General features: G+C 51.9%; 1 protein-coding gene across 1 annotated transcript; it reads left to right on the top strand.

Annotated features, from left to right (window-relative positions):
* The first annotated feature begins 6,848 nt into the window (after nt 1-6,848).
* Nucleotides 6,849-9,012, top strand: LOC128337679 (uncharacterized). Its single transcript, XM_053278937.1, has 3 exons — nt 6,849-7,053; nt 7,863-8,006; nt 8,626-9,012. The coding sequence occupies exons 1-3, from the start codon at nt 6,870-6,872 to the stop codon at nt 8,961-8,963; spliced, it is 666 nt and encodes a 221-aa protein (XP_053134912.1). The 5' UTR covers nt 6,849-6,869; the 3' UTR covers nt 8,964-9,012.
* The last annotated feature ends 8,966 nt before the right edge of the window (nt 9,013-17,978 follow it).

Raw genomic sequence — 17,978 nt, 5'->3', positions numbered from 1 at the left:
AGCAGAATCCCTAAGAGAATGGGCACGCTTCATGCATGTTCCGTTCTTTTCCCCCTGCAAACTCCGCAAAGCAATGTGCTCTGTAACTCCAGGCTACAAGCTTGGGTCCCTTCAGTCCTAGAGAACTTGCAAGCAGGTCTTTGAATAGGTGCTTCGTGGGTCTGTATTCTCCTCGCAGCAGAATCCCTAAGAGAATGGACACGCTTCATGCATGTTCCGTTCTTTCTTGGCTGCAAACTCTGCGAGGCAAAGGGCTGTGTCGCTACAGACTTTGCTCCTGTATTCGCAGAGGACGCTGTGGAATTCGGGGCTGTATAACTCCAGGCTACAAGCTTAGGTCCCTATAGTCCTAGATACTGGCAGGCAGGGCTGTGAATAGATGCCTTGTGGGTCTTTATACTCCTGGCAGCAGAATCCCTACGAGAATGGGCACGCTTCATGGATGTCACTTTCTTTCTTCCCTGCTACCTCCGCGATGCAAAGGGCTGTGTAATTCCAGTCTACAAGCTTGAGTCCCTAGAGTCTTAGAAAACTGGCAGGCAGGGCTGTGAATAGATCCTTCATGGGTCTTTATTTCTTTTGGCAGCAGAACCCCTAAGAGAATGGGCACGCTTCATGCATGTTCCGTTCTTTCTTCCGTGCAAACTCTGCGAGGCAATGTGCTGTGTAACTCCAGGCTCCAAGCTTGGGTCCCTTCAGTCCTAGAGAACTGGCAAGCAGGGCTGTGAATGTGTGTTTGGTGGGTCTGTATTCTCCTGGCAGCAGAATCCCTAAGAGAATGGGCACGCTTCATGCATGTTCCGTTCTTTCTCCCCTGCAGACTCCGCGAGGCAAGGGCCTGTGTCGCTACAGGATTGGGTCCTTGTTGTCCCAGAGAATGGGCACACTTCATGCATTGTCCTGCCTTGGAGTCAAGTGGGCCAAGATAACCCTACACGTGAGATGCACTTGGTCCACAAAGCAAGAAGCAGCCTTCAAGGTGAGTACCCAATGCTCTGTTCTTTCTTGACTGCAAACTCTGCGAGGCAAAGGGCTGTGTCGCTACAGACTTGGCCCCTGTGCTCCCCGAGGACGCTGTGGAATTCGGGGCTGTATAACTCCAGGCTACAAGCCTGGGTCCCTATAGTCCTAGAAACTGGCAGGCAGGGCTGTGAATAGATGCCTCGTGGATCTTTATTCTCTTGGCAGCAGAACCCCTAAGAGAATGGGCACGCTTCATGCATGTTCCGTTCTTTCTTCCCTGCAAACTCCGCAAGGCAATGTGCTGTGTAACTCCAGGCTACAAGCTTGGGTCCCTTTAGTCCTAGAGAACTGGCAAGCAGGGCTATGAATAGGTGCTTCGTGGGTCTTTATTCTCCTGGCAGCAGAACCCCTAAGAGAATGGGCACGCTTCATGCATGTTCCGTTCTTTCTTCCCTGCAAACTCCGCAAGGCAATGTGCTGTGTAACTCCAGGCTACAAGCTTGGGTCCCTTCAGTCCTAGAAACTGGCAGGCAGGGCTGTGAATAGATGCCTCGTGGATCTTTATTCTCCTCACAGCAGAATCCCTAAGAGAATGGGCACGCTTCATGGATGTCACGTTCTTTCTTCCCTGCAAACTCCGCAATGGAAAGGGCTGTGTAATTCCAGTCTACAAGCTTGAGTCCCTAGAGTCTTAGAAAACTGGCAGACAGGGCTGTAAATAGGTGCTTCGTGGGTCTTTATTCTCCTGGCAGCAGAACCCCTGAGAGAATGGGCACGCTTTATGCATGTTCCGTTCTTTCTTCCCTGCAAACTCCGCAAAGCAATGTGCTGTGTAACTCGAGGCTACAAGCTTGGGTCCCTTCAGTCCTAGAAAACTGGCAAGCAGGGCTGTGAATAGGTGCTTCGTGGCTCTGTATTCTGCTCGCAGCAGAATCCCTAAGAGAATGGGCACGCTTCATGCATGTTCCGTTCTTTCCCCCCTACCAACTCTGTGAGGCAATGTGCTGTGTAACTCCAGGCTACAAGCTTGGCTCCCTTCAGTCCTAGAAAACTGGCAAGCAGGTCTGTGAATAGGTGCTTCGTGGCTCTGTATTCTCCTGGCAGCAGAACCCCTAAGAGAATGGGCACGCTTCATGCATGTTCCGTTCTTTCCCCCCTACCAACTCTGTGAGGCAATGTGCTGTGTAACTCCAGGCTACAAGCTTGGCTCCCTTCAGTCCTAGAAAACTGGCAAGCAGGTCTGTGAATAGGTGCTTCGTGGCTCTGTATTCTCCTGGCAGCAGAACCCCTAAGAGAATGGGCACGCTTCATGCATGTTCCGTTCTTTCCCCCCTACCAACTCTGTGAGGCAATGTGCTGTGTAACTCCAGGCTACAAGCTTGGCTCCCTTCAGTCCTAGAAAACTGGCAAGCAGGTCTGTGAATAGGTGCTTCGTGGCTCTGTATTCTCCTGGCAGCAGAACCCCTAAGAGAATGGGCACGCTTCATGCATGTTCCGTTCTTTCCCCCCTACCAACTCTGTGAGGCAATGTGCTGTGTAACTCCAGGCTACAAGCTTGGCTCCCTTCAGTCCTAGAAAACTGGCAAGCAGGTCTGTGAATAGGTGCTTCGTGGCTCTGTATTCTCCTCGCAGCAGAATCCCTAAGAGAATGGGCACGCTTCATGCATGTTCCGTTCTTTCCCCCCTACCAACTCTGTGAGGCAATGTGCTGTGTAACTCCAGGCTACAAGCTTGGCTCCCTTCAGTCCTAGAAAACTGGCAAGCAGGTCTGTGAATAGGTGCTTCGTGGCTCTGTATTCTCCTGGCAGCAGAACCCCTAAGAGAATGGGCACGCTTCATGCATGTTCCGTTCTTTCCCCCCTACCAACTCTGTGAGGCAATGTGCTGTGTAACTCCAGGCTACAAGCTTGGCTCCCTTCAGTCCTAGAAAACTGGCAAGCAGGTCTGTGAATAGGTGCTTCGTGGCTCTGTATTCTCCTCGCAGCAGAATCCCTAAGAGAATGGGCACGCTTCATGCATGTTCCGTTCTTTCCCCCCTACCAACTCTGTGAGGCAATGTGCTGTGTAACTCCAGGCTACAAGCTTGGCTCCCTTCAGTCCTAGAAAACTGGCAAGCAGGTCTGTGAATAGGTGCTTCGTGGCTCTGTATTCTCCTGGCAGCAGAACCCCTAAGAGAATGGACACGCTTCATGCATGTTCCGTTCTTTCTTGGCTGCAAACTCCGCGAGGCAAGGGCCTGTGTCGCTACAGGATTGGGTCCTTGTAGTCCCAGAGAATGGGCACACTTCATGCATTGTCCTGCCTTGGAGTCAAGTGGGCCAACATAACCCTACACGTGAGATGCACTTGGTCCACAAAGCAAGAAGCAGCCTTCAAGGTGAGTACCCAATGCTCTGTTCTTTCTTGACTGCAAACTCTGCGAGGCAAAGTGCTATGTCGCTACAGACTTGGCCCCTGTACTCCCCGAGGACGCTGTGGAATTCGGGGCTGTATAACTCCAGGCTACAAGCTTGGGTCCCTTCAGTCCTAGAGAACTGACAAGCTGGTCTGTGAATAGGTGCTTCGTGGGTCTTTATTCTCTTGGCAGCAGAACCCCTAAGAGAATGGGCATGCTTCATGCATGTTCCGTTCTTTCTTCCCTGCAAATTCCGCAAGGCAATTTGCTGTGTAACTCCAGGCTACAAGCTTGGGTCCCTTCAGTCTTAGAAAACTGGCAAACAGGTCTGTGAATAGCTGCTTCGTGGCTCTTTATTCTCCTGGCAGCAGAACCCCTAAGAGAATGGGCACGCTTCATGCATGTTCCGTTCTTTCTTCCCTGCAAACTCCCCAAAGCAATGTGCTGTGTAACTCCAGGCTACAAGCTTGGGTCCCTTCAGTCCTAGAGAATTGGCAAGCAGGGCTGTGAATGTGTGTTTGGTGGGTCTGTATTCTCCTGGCAGCAGAATCCCTAAGAGAATGGGCACGCTTCATGCATGTTCCGTTCTTTTCCCCCTGCAAACTCCGCAAAGCAATGTGCTCTGTAACTCCAGGCTACAAGCTTGGGTCCCTTCAGTCCTAGAGAACTTGCAAGCAGGTCTTTGAATAGGTGCTTCGTGGGTCTGTATTCTCCTCGCAGCAGAATCCCTAAGAGAATGGACACGCTTCATGCATGTTCCGTTCTTTCTTGGCTGCAAACTCTGCGAGGCAAAGGGCTGTGTCGCTACACACTTTGCTCCTGTATTCGCAGAGGACGCTGTGGAATTCGGGGCTGTATAACTCCAGGCTACAAGCTTAGGTCCCTATAGTCCTAGATACTGGCAGGCAGGGCTGTGAATAGATGCCTTGTGGGTCTTTATACTCCTGGCAGCAGAATCCCTACGAGAATGGGCACGCTTCATGGATGTCACTTTCGTTCTTCCCTGCTACCTCCGCGATGCAAAGGGCTGTGTAATTCCAGTCTACAAGCTTGAGTCCCTAGAGTCTTAGAAAACTGGCAGGCAGGGCTGTGAATAGATCCTTCATGGGTCTTTATTTCTTTTGGCAGCAGAACCCCTAAGAGAATGGGCACGCTTCATGCATGTTCCGTTCTTTCTTCCGTGCAAACTCTGCGAGGCAATGTGCTGTGTAACTCCAGGCTCCAAGCTTGGGTCTCTTCAGTCCTAGAGAACTGGCAAGGAGGGCTGTGAATATGTGCTTCGTGGCTCTTTATTCTCCTGGCAGCAGAACCCCTAAGAGAATGGGCACTTCTCGGCTGCTGTGTGAGGACAACTCCCTGTGGGTTATCATCCCATGCTCGCTCCAGGGCAGGACGTATGCTAATTATAAGCTATAAAAGGAGCCGGATGGTAACCCCACCCAGTTCTTTTCCTCCTGCTAACGCTCCAGGAAAGGATACTCAGCCTTGCTTCGTTCCTCCTCAGATAAGTTTTGCTTTTAACTTGCTCCTTCCTGCGCTTCAGCCTCCGTTTTTCATAGGTCTCAAAACCTGGTCCTGCCCTCCTTCTGTCCCAAGCCGGTCCACCCCAGGGAAAAGGAGTGGCATAAGTTGGATGTTCGCCGCTGCCTGAAGACCTACCTTAAAAGAACCGCCTCCTTTAGGACGACGGACTCCTTATTCGTCTCCTTCCTGCCGGCCTCCATGGGCCAAAAGGTCTCCTCAGCTGTCATCGGTCGTTGGATCAGGGCCTGCATCTCCTTGGCATACGAGACCCAACACTTGCCTCCGCCCACACGAATCACGGCGCATTCAACTAGAGCGGCCTCCACTTCAGCAGCGTTCTCCACCAACGCCCCATGGGAGGAGATCTGCAGAGCGGCCACGTGGGCGTCCCCGTCCACCTTTACCAGGCACTGCAAGATGGACACTATGCACTCCGCTCAGGCTGCCTTTGGCAGAAGGGTTCTGCAACACGTTCTTCCCCCTCAGTAGCCTGGGACCCCCACCCTGGGTCACCTGGCTTTGGTAGGTCCCACAGGGAGTTGTCCTCACACAGCAGCCGAGAATGGAGCATTGGTACTCACCGTGAAGGCTTCTTCTGGCTGCTGTTGTAGAGGACAACTCGACCCCCCCATGCGGTCCCAGACTCCTGGGGGGAGGGCTCTCTATCTTCCGGCCGTTTGCCTACCTGTTTGCTTACCTGTTTGCTTACCGGTTTTTTTCTACTCATATATGTGTGTTATTGAGGTTTCCTTTCGTTCGAAGCTTGGCTGACTACAGGAACTGGGTGGGGTTACCATCCAGCTCCTTTTATAGCTTATAATAAGAATACGTCCTGCCCTGGAGCGAGCATGGGATGATAACCCACAGGGAGTTGTCCTCTACAACAGCAGCCAGAAGAAGCCTTCACGGTGCGTACCAATGCTCCAGCTTCATGCATGTTCCGATCTTTCTTCCCTGCAAACTCCGCAAGGCAATGTGCTGTGTAACTCCAGGCTACAAGCTTGGGTCCCTCATTCCTAGAGAACTGGCAAGCAGGTCTGTGAATGGGTGCTTCGTGGGTCTGTATTCTCCTCGCAGCAGAATCCCTAAGAGAATGGGCACGCTTCATGCATGTTCCGTTCTTTCTTCCCTGCAAACTCCGCAAAGCAATGTGCTGTGTAACTCCAGGCTACAAGCTTGGGTCCCTTCAGTCCTAGAAAACTGGCAAGCAGGGCTATGAATACGTGCTTCGTGGGTCTGTATTCTCGCAGCAGAATCCCTAAGAGAATGGGCACGCTTCATGCATGTTCCGTTCTTTCTTCCCTGCAAACTCCCCAAAGCAATGTGCTGTGTAACTCCAGGCTACAAGCTTGGGTCCCTTCAGTCCTAGAGAATTGGCAAGCAGGGCTGTGAATGTGTGTTGGGTGGGTCTGTATTCTCCTCGCAGCAGAATCCCTAAGAGAATGGGCACGCTTCATGCATGTTCCGTTCTTTCTTCCCTGCAAACTCCGCAAAGCAATGTGCTGTGTAACTCCAGGCTACAAGCTTGGGTCCCTTCAGTCCTAGAAAACTGGCAAGCAGGGCTATGAATACGTGCTTCGTGGGTCTGTATTCTCCTCGCAGCAGAATCCCTAAGAGAATGGGCACGCTTCATGCATGTTCCGTTCTTTCTTCCCTGCAAACTCCCCAAAGCAATGTGCTGTGTAACTCCAGGCTACAAGCTTGGGTCCCTTCAGTCCTAGAAAACTGGCAAGCAGGGCTATGAATAGGTGCTTCGTGGGTCTGTATTCTCCTCGCGGCAGAATCCCTAAGAGAATGGGCACGCTTCATGCATGTTCCGTTCTTTCTTCCCTGCAAACTCCCCAAAGCAATGTGCTGTGTAACTCCAGGCTACAAGCTTGGGTCCCTTCAGTCCTAGAGAACTGGCAAGCAGGGCTGTGAATGTGTGTTTGGTGGGTCTGTATTCTCCTGGCAGCAGAATCCCTAAGAGAATGGGCACGCTTCATGCATGTTCCGTTCTTTCTTGGCTGCAAACTCCGCGAGGCAAGGGCCTGTGTCGCTACAGGATTGGGTCCTTGTAGTCCCAGAGAATGGGCACACTTCATGCATTGTCCTGCCTTGGAGTCAAGTGGGCCAAGATAACCCTACACGTGAGATGCACTTGGTCCACAAAGCAAGAAGCAGCCTTCAAGGTGAGTACCCAATGCTCTGTTCTTTCTTGACTGCAAACTCTGCGAGGCAAAGTGCTATGTCGCTACAGACTTGGCCCCTGTACTCCCCGAGGACGCTGTGGAATTCGGGGCTGTATAACTCCAGGCTACAAGCTTGGGTCCCTTCAGTCCTAGAGAACTGACAAGCTGGTCTGTGAATAGGTGCTTCGTGGGTCTTTATTCTCTTGGCAGCAGAACCCCTAAGAGAATGGGCATGCTTCATGCATGTTCCGTTCTTTCTTCCCTGCAAATTCCGCAAGGCAATTTGCTGTGTAACTCCAGGCTACAAGCTTGGGTCCCTTCAGTCTTAGAAAACTGGCAAACAGGTCTGTGAATAGCTGCTTCGTGGCTCTTTATTCTCCTGGCAGCAGAACCCCTAAGAGAATGGGCACGCTTCATGCATGTTCCGTTCTTTCTTCCCTGCAAACTCCCCAAAGCAATGTGCTGTGTAACTCCAGGCTACAAGCTTGGGTCCCTTCAGTCCTAGAGAACTTGCAAACAGGTCTGTGAATAGGTGCTTCGTGGCTCTTTATTCTCCTGGCAGCAGAACCCCTAAGAGAATGGGCACGCTTCATGCATGTTCCGTTCTTTCTTGCCTGCAAACTGTGAGGCAATATGCTGTGTAACTCCAGGCTACAAGCTTGGGTCCCTTCAGTCCTAGAGAATTGGCAAGCAGGGCTATGAATAGGTGCTTCGTGGGTCTTTATTCTCCTGGCAGCAGAACCCCTAAGAGAATGGGCACGCTTCATGTATGTTCCGTTCTTTCTTCCCTGCAAACTCCGCGAGGCAAGGGCCTGTGTCGCTGCAGGATTGGGTCCTTGTTGTCCCAGAGAATGGGCACACTTCATGCATAGTCCTGCCTTGGAGTCAAGTGGGCCATGATAACCCTACACGTGAGATGCACTTGGTCCACACAGCAAGAAGCAGCCTTCAAGGTGAGTACCCAATGCTCTGTTCTTTCTTGACTGCAAACTCTGCGAGGCAAAGGGCTGTGTCGCTACAGACTTGGCCCCTGTACTCCCCGAGGACGCTGTGGAATTCCGGGCTGTATATCTCCAGGCTACAAGCTTGGGTCCCTATAGTCCTAGAAACTGGCAGGCAGGGCTGTGAATAGATGCCTCGTGGATCTTTATTCTCCTCGCAGCAGAATCCCTAAGAGAATGGGCACGCTTCATGCATGTTCCGTTCTTTCCCCCCTACCAACTCTGTGAGGCAATGTGCTGTGTAACTCCAGGCTACAAGCTTGGCTCCCTTCAGTCCTAGAAAACTGGCAAGCAGGGCTGTGAATAGGTGCTTCGTGGCTCTTTATTCTCCTGGCAGCAGAACCCCTAAGAGAATGGGCACGCTTTATGCATGTTCCGTTCTTTCTTCCCTGCAAACTCCCCAAAGCAATGTGCTGTGTAACTCCAGGCTACAACCTTGGGTCCCTTCAGTCCTAGAGAACTGGCAAGCAGGGCTGTGAATGTGTGTTTGGTGGGTCTGTATTCTCCTGGCAGCAGAATCCCTAAGAGAATGGGCACGCTTCATGCATGTTCCGTTCTTTCTCCCCTGCAGACTCCGCGAGGCAAGGGCCTGTGTCGCTACAGGATTGGGTCCTTGTTGTCCCAGAGAATGGGCACACTTCATGCATTGTCCTGCCTTGGAGTCAAGTGGGCCAAGATAACCCTACACGTGAGATGCACTTGGTCCACAAAGCAAGAAGCAGCCTTCAAGGTGAGTACCCAATGCTCTGTTCTTTCTTGACTGCAAACTCTGCGAGGCAAAGGGCTGTGTCGCTACAGACTTGGCCCCTGTGCTCCCCGAGGACGCTGTGGAATTCGGGGCTGTATAACTCCAGGCTACAAGCTTGGGTCCCTATAGTCCTAGAAACTGGCAGGCAGGGCTGTGAATAGATGCCTCGTGGATCTTTATTCTCTTGGCAGCAGAACCCCTAAGAGAATGGGCACGCTTCATGCATGTTCCGTTCTTTCTTCCCTGCAAACTCCGCAAGGCAATGTGCTGTGTAACTCCAGGCTACAAGCTTGGGTCCCTTCAGTCCTAGAGAACTGGCAAGCAGGGCTATGAATAGGTGCTTCGTGGGTCTTTATTCTCCTGGCAGCAGAACCCCTAAGAGAATGGGCACGCTTCATGCATGTTCCGTTCTTTCTTCCCTGCAAACTCCGCAAGGCAATGTGCTGTGTAACTCCAGGCTACAAGCTTGGGTCCCTTCAGTCCTAGAAACTGGCAGGCAGGGCTGTGAATAGATGCCTCGTGGATCTTTATTCTCTTGGCAGCAGAACCCCTAAGAGAATGGGCACGCTTCATGCATGTTCCGTTCTTTCTTCCCTGCAAACTCCGCAAGGCAATGTGCTGTGTAACTCCAGGCTACAAGCTTGGGTCCCTTCAGTCCTAGAGAACTGGCAAGCAGGGCTATGAATAGGTGCTTCGTGGGTCTTTATTCTCCTGGCAGCAGAACCCCTAAGAGAATGGGCACGCTTCATGCATGTTCCGTTCTTTCTTCCCTGCAAACTCCGCAAGGCAATGTGCTGTGTAACTCCAGGCTACAAGCTTGGGTCCCTTCAGTCCTAGAAACTGGCAGGCAGGGCTGTGAATAGATGCCTCGTGGATCTTTATTCTCCTCACAGCAGAATCCCTAAGAGAATGGGCACGCTTCATGGATGTCACGTTCTTTCTTCCCTGCAAACTCCGCAATGGAAAGGGCTGTGTAATTCCAGTCTACAAGCTTGAGTCCCTAGAGTCTTAGAAAACTGGCAGACAGGGCTGTAAATAGGTGCTTCGTGGGTCTTTATTCTCCTGGCAGCAGAACCCCTGAGAGAATGGGCACGCTTTATGCATGTTCCGTTCTTTCTTCCCTGCAAACTCCGCAAAGCAATGTGCTGTGTAACTCGAGGCTACAAGCTTGGGTCCCTTCAGTCCTAGAAAACTGGCAAGCAGGTCTGTGAATAGGTGCTTCGTGGCTCTGTATTCTGCTCGCAGCAGAATCCCTAAGAGAATGGGCACGCTTCATGCATGTTCCGTTCTTTCCCCCCTACCAACTCTGTGAGGCAATGTGCTGTGTAACTCCAGGCTACAAGCTTGGCTCCCTTCAGTCCTAGAAAACTGGCAAGCAGGTCTGTGAATAGGTGCTTCGTGGCTCTGTATTCTCCTGGCAGCAGAACCCCTAAGAGAATGGGCACGCTTCATGCATGTTCCGTTCTTTCCCCCCTACCAACTCTGTGAGGCAATGTGCTGTGTAACTCCAGGCTACAAGCTTGGCTCCCTTCAGTCCTAGAAAACTGGCAAGCAGGTCTGTGAATAGGTGCTTCGTGGCTCTGTATTCTCCTGGCAGCAGAACCCCTAAGAGAATGGGCACGCTTCATGCATGTTCCGTTCTTTCCCCCCTACCAACTCTGTGAGGCAATGTGCTGTGTAACTCCAGGCTACAAGCTTGGCTCCCTTCAGTCCTAGAAAACTGGCAAGCAGGTCTGTGAATAGGTGCTTCGTGGCTCTGTATTCTCCTGGCAGCAGAACCCCTAAGAGAATGGGCACGCTTCATGCATGTTCCGTTCTTTCCCCCCTACCAACTCTGTGAGGCAATGTGCTGTGTAACTCCAGGCTACAAGCTTGGCTCCCTTCAGTCCTAGAAAACTGGCAAGCAGGTCTGTGAATAGGTGCTTCGTGGCTCTGTATTCTCCTGGCAGCAGAACCCCTAAGAGAATGGGCACGCTTCATGCATGTTCCGTTCTTTCCCCCCTACCAACTCTGTGAGGCAATGTGCTGTGTAACTCCAGGCTACAAGCTTGGCTCCCTTCAGTCCTAGAAAACTGGCAAGCAGGTCTGTGAATAGGTGCTTCGTGGCTCTGTATTCTCCTCGCAGCAGAATCCCTAAGAGAATGGGCACGCTTCATGCATGTTCCGTTCTTTCCCCCCTACCAACTCTGTGAGGCAATGTGCTGTGTAACTCCAGGCTACAAGCTTGGCTCCCTTCAGTCCTAGAAAACTGGCAAGCAGGTCTGTGAATAGGTGCTTCGTGGCTCTGTATTCTCCTGGCAGCAGAACCCCTAAGAGAATGGGCACGCTTCATGCATGTTCCGTTCTTTCCCCCCTACCAACTCTGTGAGGCAATGTGCTGTGTAACTCCAGGCTACAAGCTTGGCTCCCTTCAGTCCTAGAAAACTGGCAAGCAGGTCTGTGAATAGGTGCTTCGTGGGTCTGTATTCTCCTCGCAGCAGAATCCCTAAGAGAATGGGCACGCTTCATGCATGTTCCGTTCTTTCCCCCCTACCAACTCTGTGAGGCAATGTGCTGTGTAACTCCAGGCTACAAGCTTGGCTCCCTTCAGTCCTAGAAAACTGGCAAGCAGGTCTGTGAATAGGTGCTTCGTGGCTCTGTATTCTCCTGGCAGCAGAACCCCTAAGAGAATGGACACGCTTCATGCATGTTCCGTTCTTTCTTGGCTGCAAACTCCGCGAGGCAAGGGCCTGTGTCGCTACAGGATTGGGTCCTTGTAGTCCCAGAGAATGGGCACACTTCATGCATTGTCCTGCCTTGGAGTCAAGTGGGCCAACATAACCCTACACGTGAGATGCACTTGGTCCACAAAGCAAGAAGCAGCCTTCAAGGTGAGTACCCAATGCTCTGTTCTTTCTTGACTGCAAACTCTGCGAGGCAAAGTGCTATGTCGCTACAGACTTGGCCCCTGTACTCCCCGAGGACGCTGTGGAATTCGGGGCTGTATAACTCCAGGCTACAAGCTTGGGTCCCTTCAGTCCTAGAGAACTGACAAGCTGGTCTGTGAATAGGTGCTTCGTGGGTCTTTATTCTCTTGGCAGCAGAACCCCTAAGAGAATGGGCATGCTTCATGCATGTTCCGTTCTTTCTTCCCTGCAAATTCCGCAAGGCAATTTGCTGTGTAACTCCAGGCTACAAGCTTGGGTCCCTTCAGTCTTAGAAAACTGGCAAACAGGTCTGTGAATAGCTGCTTCGTGGCTCTTTATTCTCCTGGCAGCAGAACCCCTAAGAGAATGGGCACGCTTCATGCATGTTCCGTTCTTTCTTCCCTGCAAACTCCCCAAAGCAATGTGCTGTGTAACTCCAGGCTACAAGCTTGGGTCCCTTCAGTCCTAGAGAATTGGCAAGCAGGGCTGTGAATGTGTGTTTGGTGGGTCTGTATTCTCCTGGCAGCAGAATCCCTAAGAGAATGGGCACGCTTCATGCATGTTCCGTTCTTTTCCCCCTGCAAACTCCGCAAAGCAATGTGCTCTGTAACTCCAGGCTACAAGCTTGGGTCCCTTCAGTCCTAGAGAACTTGCAAGCAGGTCTTTGAATAGGTGCTTCGTGGGTCTGTATTCTCCTCGCAGCAGAATCCCTAAGAGAATGGACACGCTTCATGCATGTTCCGTTCTTTCTTGGCTGCAAACTCTGCGAGGCAAAGGGCTGTGTCGCTACAGACTTTGCTCCTGTATTCGCAGAGGACGCTGTGGAATTCGGGGCTGTATAACTCCAGGCTACAAGCTTAGGTCCCTATAGTCCTAGATACTGGCAGGCAGGGCTGTGAATAGATGCCTTGTGGGTCTTTATACTCCTGGCAGCAGAATCCCTACGAGAATGGGCACGCTTCATGGATGTCACTTTCTTTCTTCCCTGCTACCTCCGCGATGCAAAGGGCTGTGTAATTCCAGTCTACAAGCTTGAGTCCCTAGAGTCTTAGAAAACTGGCAGGCAGGGCTGTGAATAGATCCTTCATGGGTCTTTATTTCTTTTGGCAGCAGAACCCCTAAGAGAATGGGCACGCTTCATGCATGTTCCGTTCTTTCTTCCGTGCAAACTCTGCGAGGCAATGTGCTGTGTAACTCCAGGCTCCAAGCTTGGGTCTCTTCAGTCCTAGAGAACTGGCAAGGAGGGCTGTGAATATGTGCTTCGTGGCTCTTTATTCTCCTGGCAGCAGAACCCCTAAGAGAATGGGCACTTCTCGGCTGCTGTGTGAGGACAACTCCCTGTGGGTTATCATCCCATGCTCGCTCCAGGGCAGGACGTATGCTAATTATAAGCTATAAAAGGAGCCGGATGGTAACCCCACCCAGTTCTTTTCCTCCTGCTAACGCTCCAGGAAAGGATACTCAGCCTTGCTTCGTTCCTCCTCAGATAAGTTTTGCTTTTAACTTGCTCCTTCCTGCGCTTCAGCCTCCGTTTTTCATAGGTCTCAAAACCTGGTCCTGCCCTCCTTCTGTCCCAAGCCGGTCCACCCCAGGGAAAAGGAGTGGCATAAGTTGGATGTTCGCCGCTGCCTGAAGACCTACCTTAAAAGAACCGCCTCCTTTAGGACGACGGACTCCTTATTCGTCTCCTTCCTGCCGGCCTCCCTGGGCCAAAAGGTCTCCTCAGCTGTCATCGGTCGTTGGATCAGGGCCTGCATCTCCTTGGCATACGAGACCCAACACTTGCCTCCGCCCACACGAATCACGGCGCATTCAACTAGAGCGGCCTCCACTTCAGCAGCGTTCTCCACCAACGCCCCATGGGAGGAGATCTGCAGAGCGGCCACGTGGGCGTCCCCGTCCACCTTTACCAGGCACTGCAAGATGGACACTATGCACTCCGCTCAGGCTGCCTTTGGCAGAAGGGTTCTGCAACACGTTCTTCCCCCTCAGTAGCCTGGGACCCCCACCCTGGGTCACCTGGCTTTGGTAGGTCCCACAGGGAGTTGTCCTCACACAGCAGCCGAGAATGGAGCATTGGTACTCACCGTGAAGGCTTCTTCTGGCTGCTGTTGTAGAGGACAACTCGACCCCCCCCATGCGGTCCCAGACTCCTGGGGGGAGGGCTCTCTATCTTCCGGCCGTTTGCCTACCTGTTTGCTTACCTGTTTGCTTACCGGTTTTTTTCTACTCATATATGTGTGTTATTGAGGTTTCCTTTCGTTCGAAGCTTGGCTGACTACAGGAACTGGGTGGGGTTACCATCCAGCTCCTTTTATAGCTTATAATTAGAATACGTCCTGCCCTGGAGCGAGCATGGGATGATAACCCACAGGGAGTTGTCCTCTACAACAGCAGCCAGAAGAAGCCTTCACGGTGCGTACCAATGCTCCAGCTTCATGCATGTTCCGATCTTTCTTCCCTGCAAACTCCGCAAGGCAATGTGCTGTGTAACTCCAGGCTACAAGCTTGGGTCCCTCATTCCTAGAGAACTGGCAAGCAGGTCTGTGAATGGGTGCTTCGTGGGTCTGTATTCTCCTCGCAGCAGAATCCCTAAGAGAATGGGCACGCTTCATGCATGTTCCGTTCTTTCTTCCCTGCAAACTCCGCAAAGCAATGTGCTGTGTAACTCCAGGCTACAAGCTTGGGTCCCTTCAGTCCTAGAAAACTGGCAAGCAGGGCTATGAATACGTGCTTCGTGGGTCTGTATTCTCGCAGCAGAATCCCTAAGAGAATGGGCACGCTTCATGCATGTTCCGTTCTTTCCCCCCTACCAACTCTGTGAGGCAATTTGCTGTGTAACTCCAGGCTACAAGCTTGGGTCCCTTCAGTCTTAGAAAACTGGCAAACAGGTCTGTGAATAGCTGCTTCGTGGCTCTTTATTCTCCTGGCAGCAGAACCCCTAAGAGAATGGGCACGCTTCATGCATGTTCCGTTCTTTCTTCCCTGCAAACTCCCCAAAGCAATGTGCTGTGTAACTCCAGGCTACAAGCTTGGGTCCCTTCAGTCCTAGAGAATTGGCAAGCAGGGCTGTGAATGTGTGTTTGGTGGGTCTGTATTCTCCTGGCAGCAGAATCCCTAAGAGAATGGGCACGCTTCATGCATGTTCCGTTCTTTTCCCCCTGCAAACTCCGCAAAGCAATGTGCTCTGTAACTCCAGGCTACAAGCTTGGGTCCCTTCAGTCCTAGAGAACTTGCAAGCAGGTCTTTGAATAGGTGCTTCGTGGGTCTGTATTCTCCTCGCAGCAGAATCCCTAAGAGAATGGACACGCTTCATGCATGTTCCGTTCTTTCTTGGCTGCAAACTCTGCGAGGCAAAGGGCTGTGTCGCTACAGACTTTGCTCCTGTATTCGCAGAGGACGCTGTGGAATTCGGGGCTGTATAACTCCAGGCTACAAGCTTAGGTCCCTATAGTCCTAGATACTGGCAGGCAGGGCTGTGAATAGATGCCTTGTGGGTCTTTATACTCCTGGCAGCAGAATCCCTACGAGAATGGGCACGCTTCATGGATGTCACTTTCTTTCTTCCCTGCTACCTCCGCGATGCAAAGGGCTGTGTAATTCCAGTCTACAAGCTTGAGTCCCTAGAGTCTTAGAAAACTGGCAGGCAGGGCTGTGAATAGATCCTTCATGGGTCTTTATTTCTTTTGGCAGCAGAACCCCTAAGAGAATGGGCACGCTTCATGCATGTTCCGTTCTTTCTTCCGTGCAAACTCTGCGAGGCAATGTGCTGTGTAACTCCAGGCTCCAAGCTTGGGTCCCTTCAGTCCTAGAGAACTGGCAAGCAGGGCTGTGAATGTGTGTTTGGTGGGTCTGTATTCTCCTGGCAGCAGAATCCCTAAGAGAATGGGCACGCTTCATGCATGTTCCGTTCTTTTCCCCCTGCAAACTCCGCAAAGCAATGTGCTCTGTAACTCCAGGCTACAAGCTTGGGTCCCTTCAGTCCTAGAGAACTTGCAAGCAGGTCTTTGAATAGGTGCTTCGTGGGTCTGTATTCTCCTCGCAGCAGAATCCCTAAGAGAATGGACACGCTTCATGCATGTTCCGTTCTTTCTTGGCTGCAAACTCTGCGAGGCAAAGGGCTGTGTCGCTACAGACTTTGCTCCTGTATTCGCAGAGGACGCTGTGGAATTCGGGGCTGTATAACTCCAGGCTACAAGCTTAGGTCCCTATAGTCCTAGATACTGGCAGGCAGGGCTGTGAATAGATGCCTTGTGGGTCTTTATACTCCTGGCAGCAGAATCCCTACGAGAATGGGCACGCTTCATGGATGTCACTTTCTTTCTTCCCTGCTACCTCCGCGATGCAAAGGGCTGTGTAATTCCAGTCTACAAGCTTGAGTCCCTAGAGTCTTAGAAAACTGGCAGGCAGGGCTGTGAATAGATCCTTCATGGGTCTTTATTTCTTTTGGCAGCAGAACCCCTAAGAGAATGGGCACGCTTCATGCATGTTCCGTTCTTTCTTCCGTGCAAACTCTGCGAGGCAATGTGCTGTGTAACTCCAGGCTCCAAGCTTGGGTCTCTTCAGTCCTAGAGAACTGGCAAGGAGGGCTGTGAATATGTGCTTCGTGGCTCTTTATTCTCCTGGCAGCAGAACCCCTAAGAGAATGGGCACTTCTCGGCTGCTGTGTGAGGACAACTCCCTGTGGGTTATCATCCCATGCTCGCTCCAGGGCAGGACGTATGCTAATTATAAGCTATAAAAGGAGCCGGATGGTAACCCCACCCAGTTCTTTTCCTCCTGCTAACGCTCCAGGAAAGGATACTCAGCCTTGCTTCGTTCCTCCTCAGATAAGTTTTGCTTTTAACTTGCTCCTTCCTGCGCTTCAGCCTCCGTTTTTCATAGGTCTCAAAACCTGGTCCTGCCCTCCTTCTGTCCCAAGCCGGTCCACCCCAGGGAAAAGGAGTGGCATAAGTTGGATGTTCGCCGCTGCCTGAAGACCTACCTTAAAAGAACCGCCTCCTTTAGGACGACGGACTCCTTATTCGTCTCCTTCCTGCCGGCCTCCCTGGGCCAAAAGGTCTCCTCAGCTGTCATCGGTCGTTGGATCAGGGCCTGCATCTCCTTGGCATACGAGACCCAACACTTGCCTCCGCCCACACGAATCACGGCGCATTCAACTAGAGCGGCCTCCACTTCAGCAGCGTTCTCCACCAACGCCCCATGGGAGGAGATCTGCAGAGCGGCCACGTGGGCGTCCCCGTCCACCTTTACCAGGCACTGCAAGATGGACACTATGCACTCCGCTCAGGCTGCCTTTGGCAGAAGGGTTCTGCAACACGTTCTTCCCCCTCAGTAGCCTGGGACCCCCACCCTGGGTCACCTGGCTTTGGTAGGTCCCACAGGGAGTTGTCCTCACACAGCAGCCGAGAATGGAGCATTGGTACTCACCGTGAAGGCTTCTTCTGGCTGCTGTTGTAGAGGACAACTCGACCCCCCCATGCGGTCCCAGACTCCTGGGGGGAGGGCTCTCTATCTTCCGGCCGTTTGCCTACCTGTTTGCTTACCTGTTTGCTTACCGGTTTTTTTCTACTCATATATGTGTGTTATTGAGGTTTCCTTTCGTTCGAAGCTTGGCTGACTACAGGAACTGGGTGGGGTTACCATCCAGCTCCTTTTATAGCTTATAATTAGAATACGTCCTGCCCTGGAGCGAGCATGGGATGATAACCCACAGGGAGTTGTCCTCTACAACAGCAGCCAGAAGAAGCCTTCACGGTGCGTACCAATGCTCCAGCTTCATGCATGTTCCGATCTTTCTTCCCTGCAAACTCCGCAAGGCAATGTGCTGTGTAACTCCAGGCTACAAGCTTGGGTCCCTCATTCCTAGAGAACTGGCAAGCAGGTCTGTGAATGGGTGCTTCGTGGGTCTGTATTCTCCTCGCAGCAGAATCCCTAAGAGAATGGGCACGCTTCATGCATGTTCCGTTCTTTCTTCCCTGCAAACTCCGCAAAGCAATGTGCTGTGTAACTCCAGGCTACAAGCTTGGGTCCCTTCAGTCCTAGAAAACTGGCAAGCAGGGCTATGAATACGTGCTTCGTGGGTCTGTATTCTCGCAGCAGAATCCCTAAGAGAATGGGCACGCTTCATGCATGTTCCGTTCTTTCTTCCCTGCAAACTCCCCAAAGCAATGTGCTGTGTAACTCCAGGCTACAAGCTTGGGTCCCTTCAGTCCTAGAGAATTGGCAAGCAGGGCTGTGAATGTGTGTTGGGTGGGTCTGTATTCTCCT

The sequence above is a fragment of the Hemicordylus capensis genome, chromosome 14 (assembly GCF_027244095.1).
Source record: "Hemicordylus capensis ecotype Gifberg chromosome 14, rHemCap1.1.pri, whole genome shotgun sequence".
Classification (NCBI taxonomy): Eukaryota; Metazoa; Chordata; class Lepidosauria; order Squamata; family Cordylidae; genus Hemicordylus; species Hemicordylus capensis.
This window is presented reverse-complemented; position numbering and strand designations above follow the sequence as displayed.

What these genes read in the sequence shown, in the direction of transcription:
- LOC128337679 (XM_053278937.1), top strand. Translation starts at nt 6,870, where the DNA reads ATGTTCCGTTCTTTCTTGGCTGCAAACTCCGCGAGGCAAGGGCCTGTG. An exon ending in AGCAAGAAGCAGCCTTCAAG is followed by an intron (nt 7,054 to 7,862) that starts GTGAGTACCCAA and finishes CCGCGAGGCAAG; the next exon opens with GGCCTGTGTCGCTGCAGGAT. An exon ending in AGCAAGAAGCAGCCTTCAAG is followed by an intron (nt 8,007 to 8,625) that starts GTGAGTACCCAA and finishes TCTCCCCTGCAG; the next exon opens with ACTCCGCGAGGCAAGGGCCT.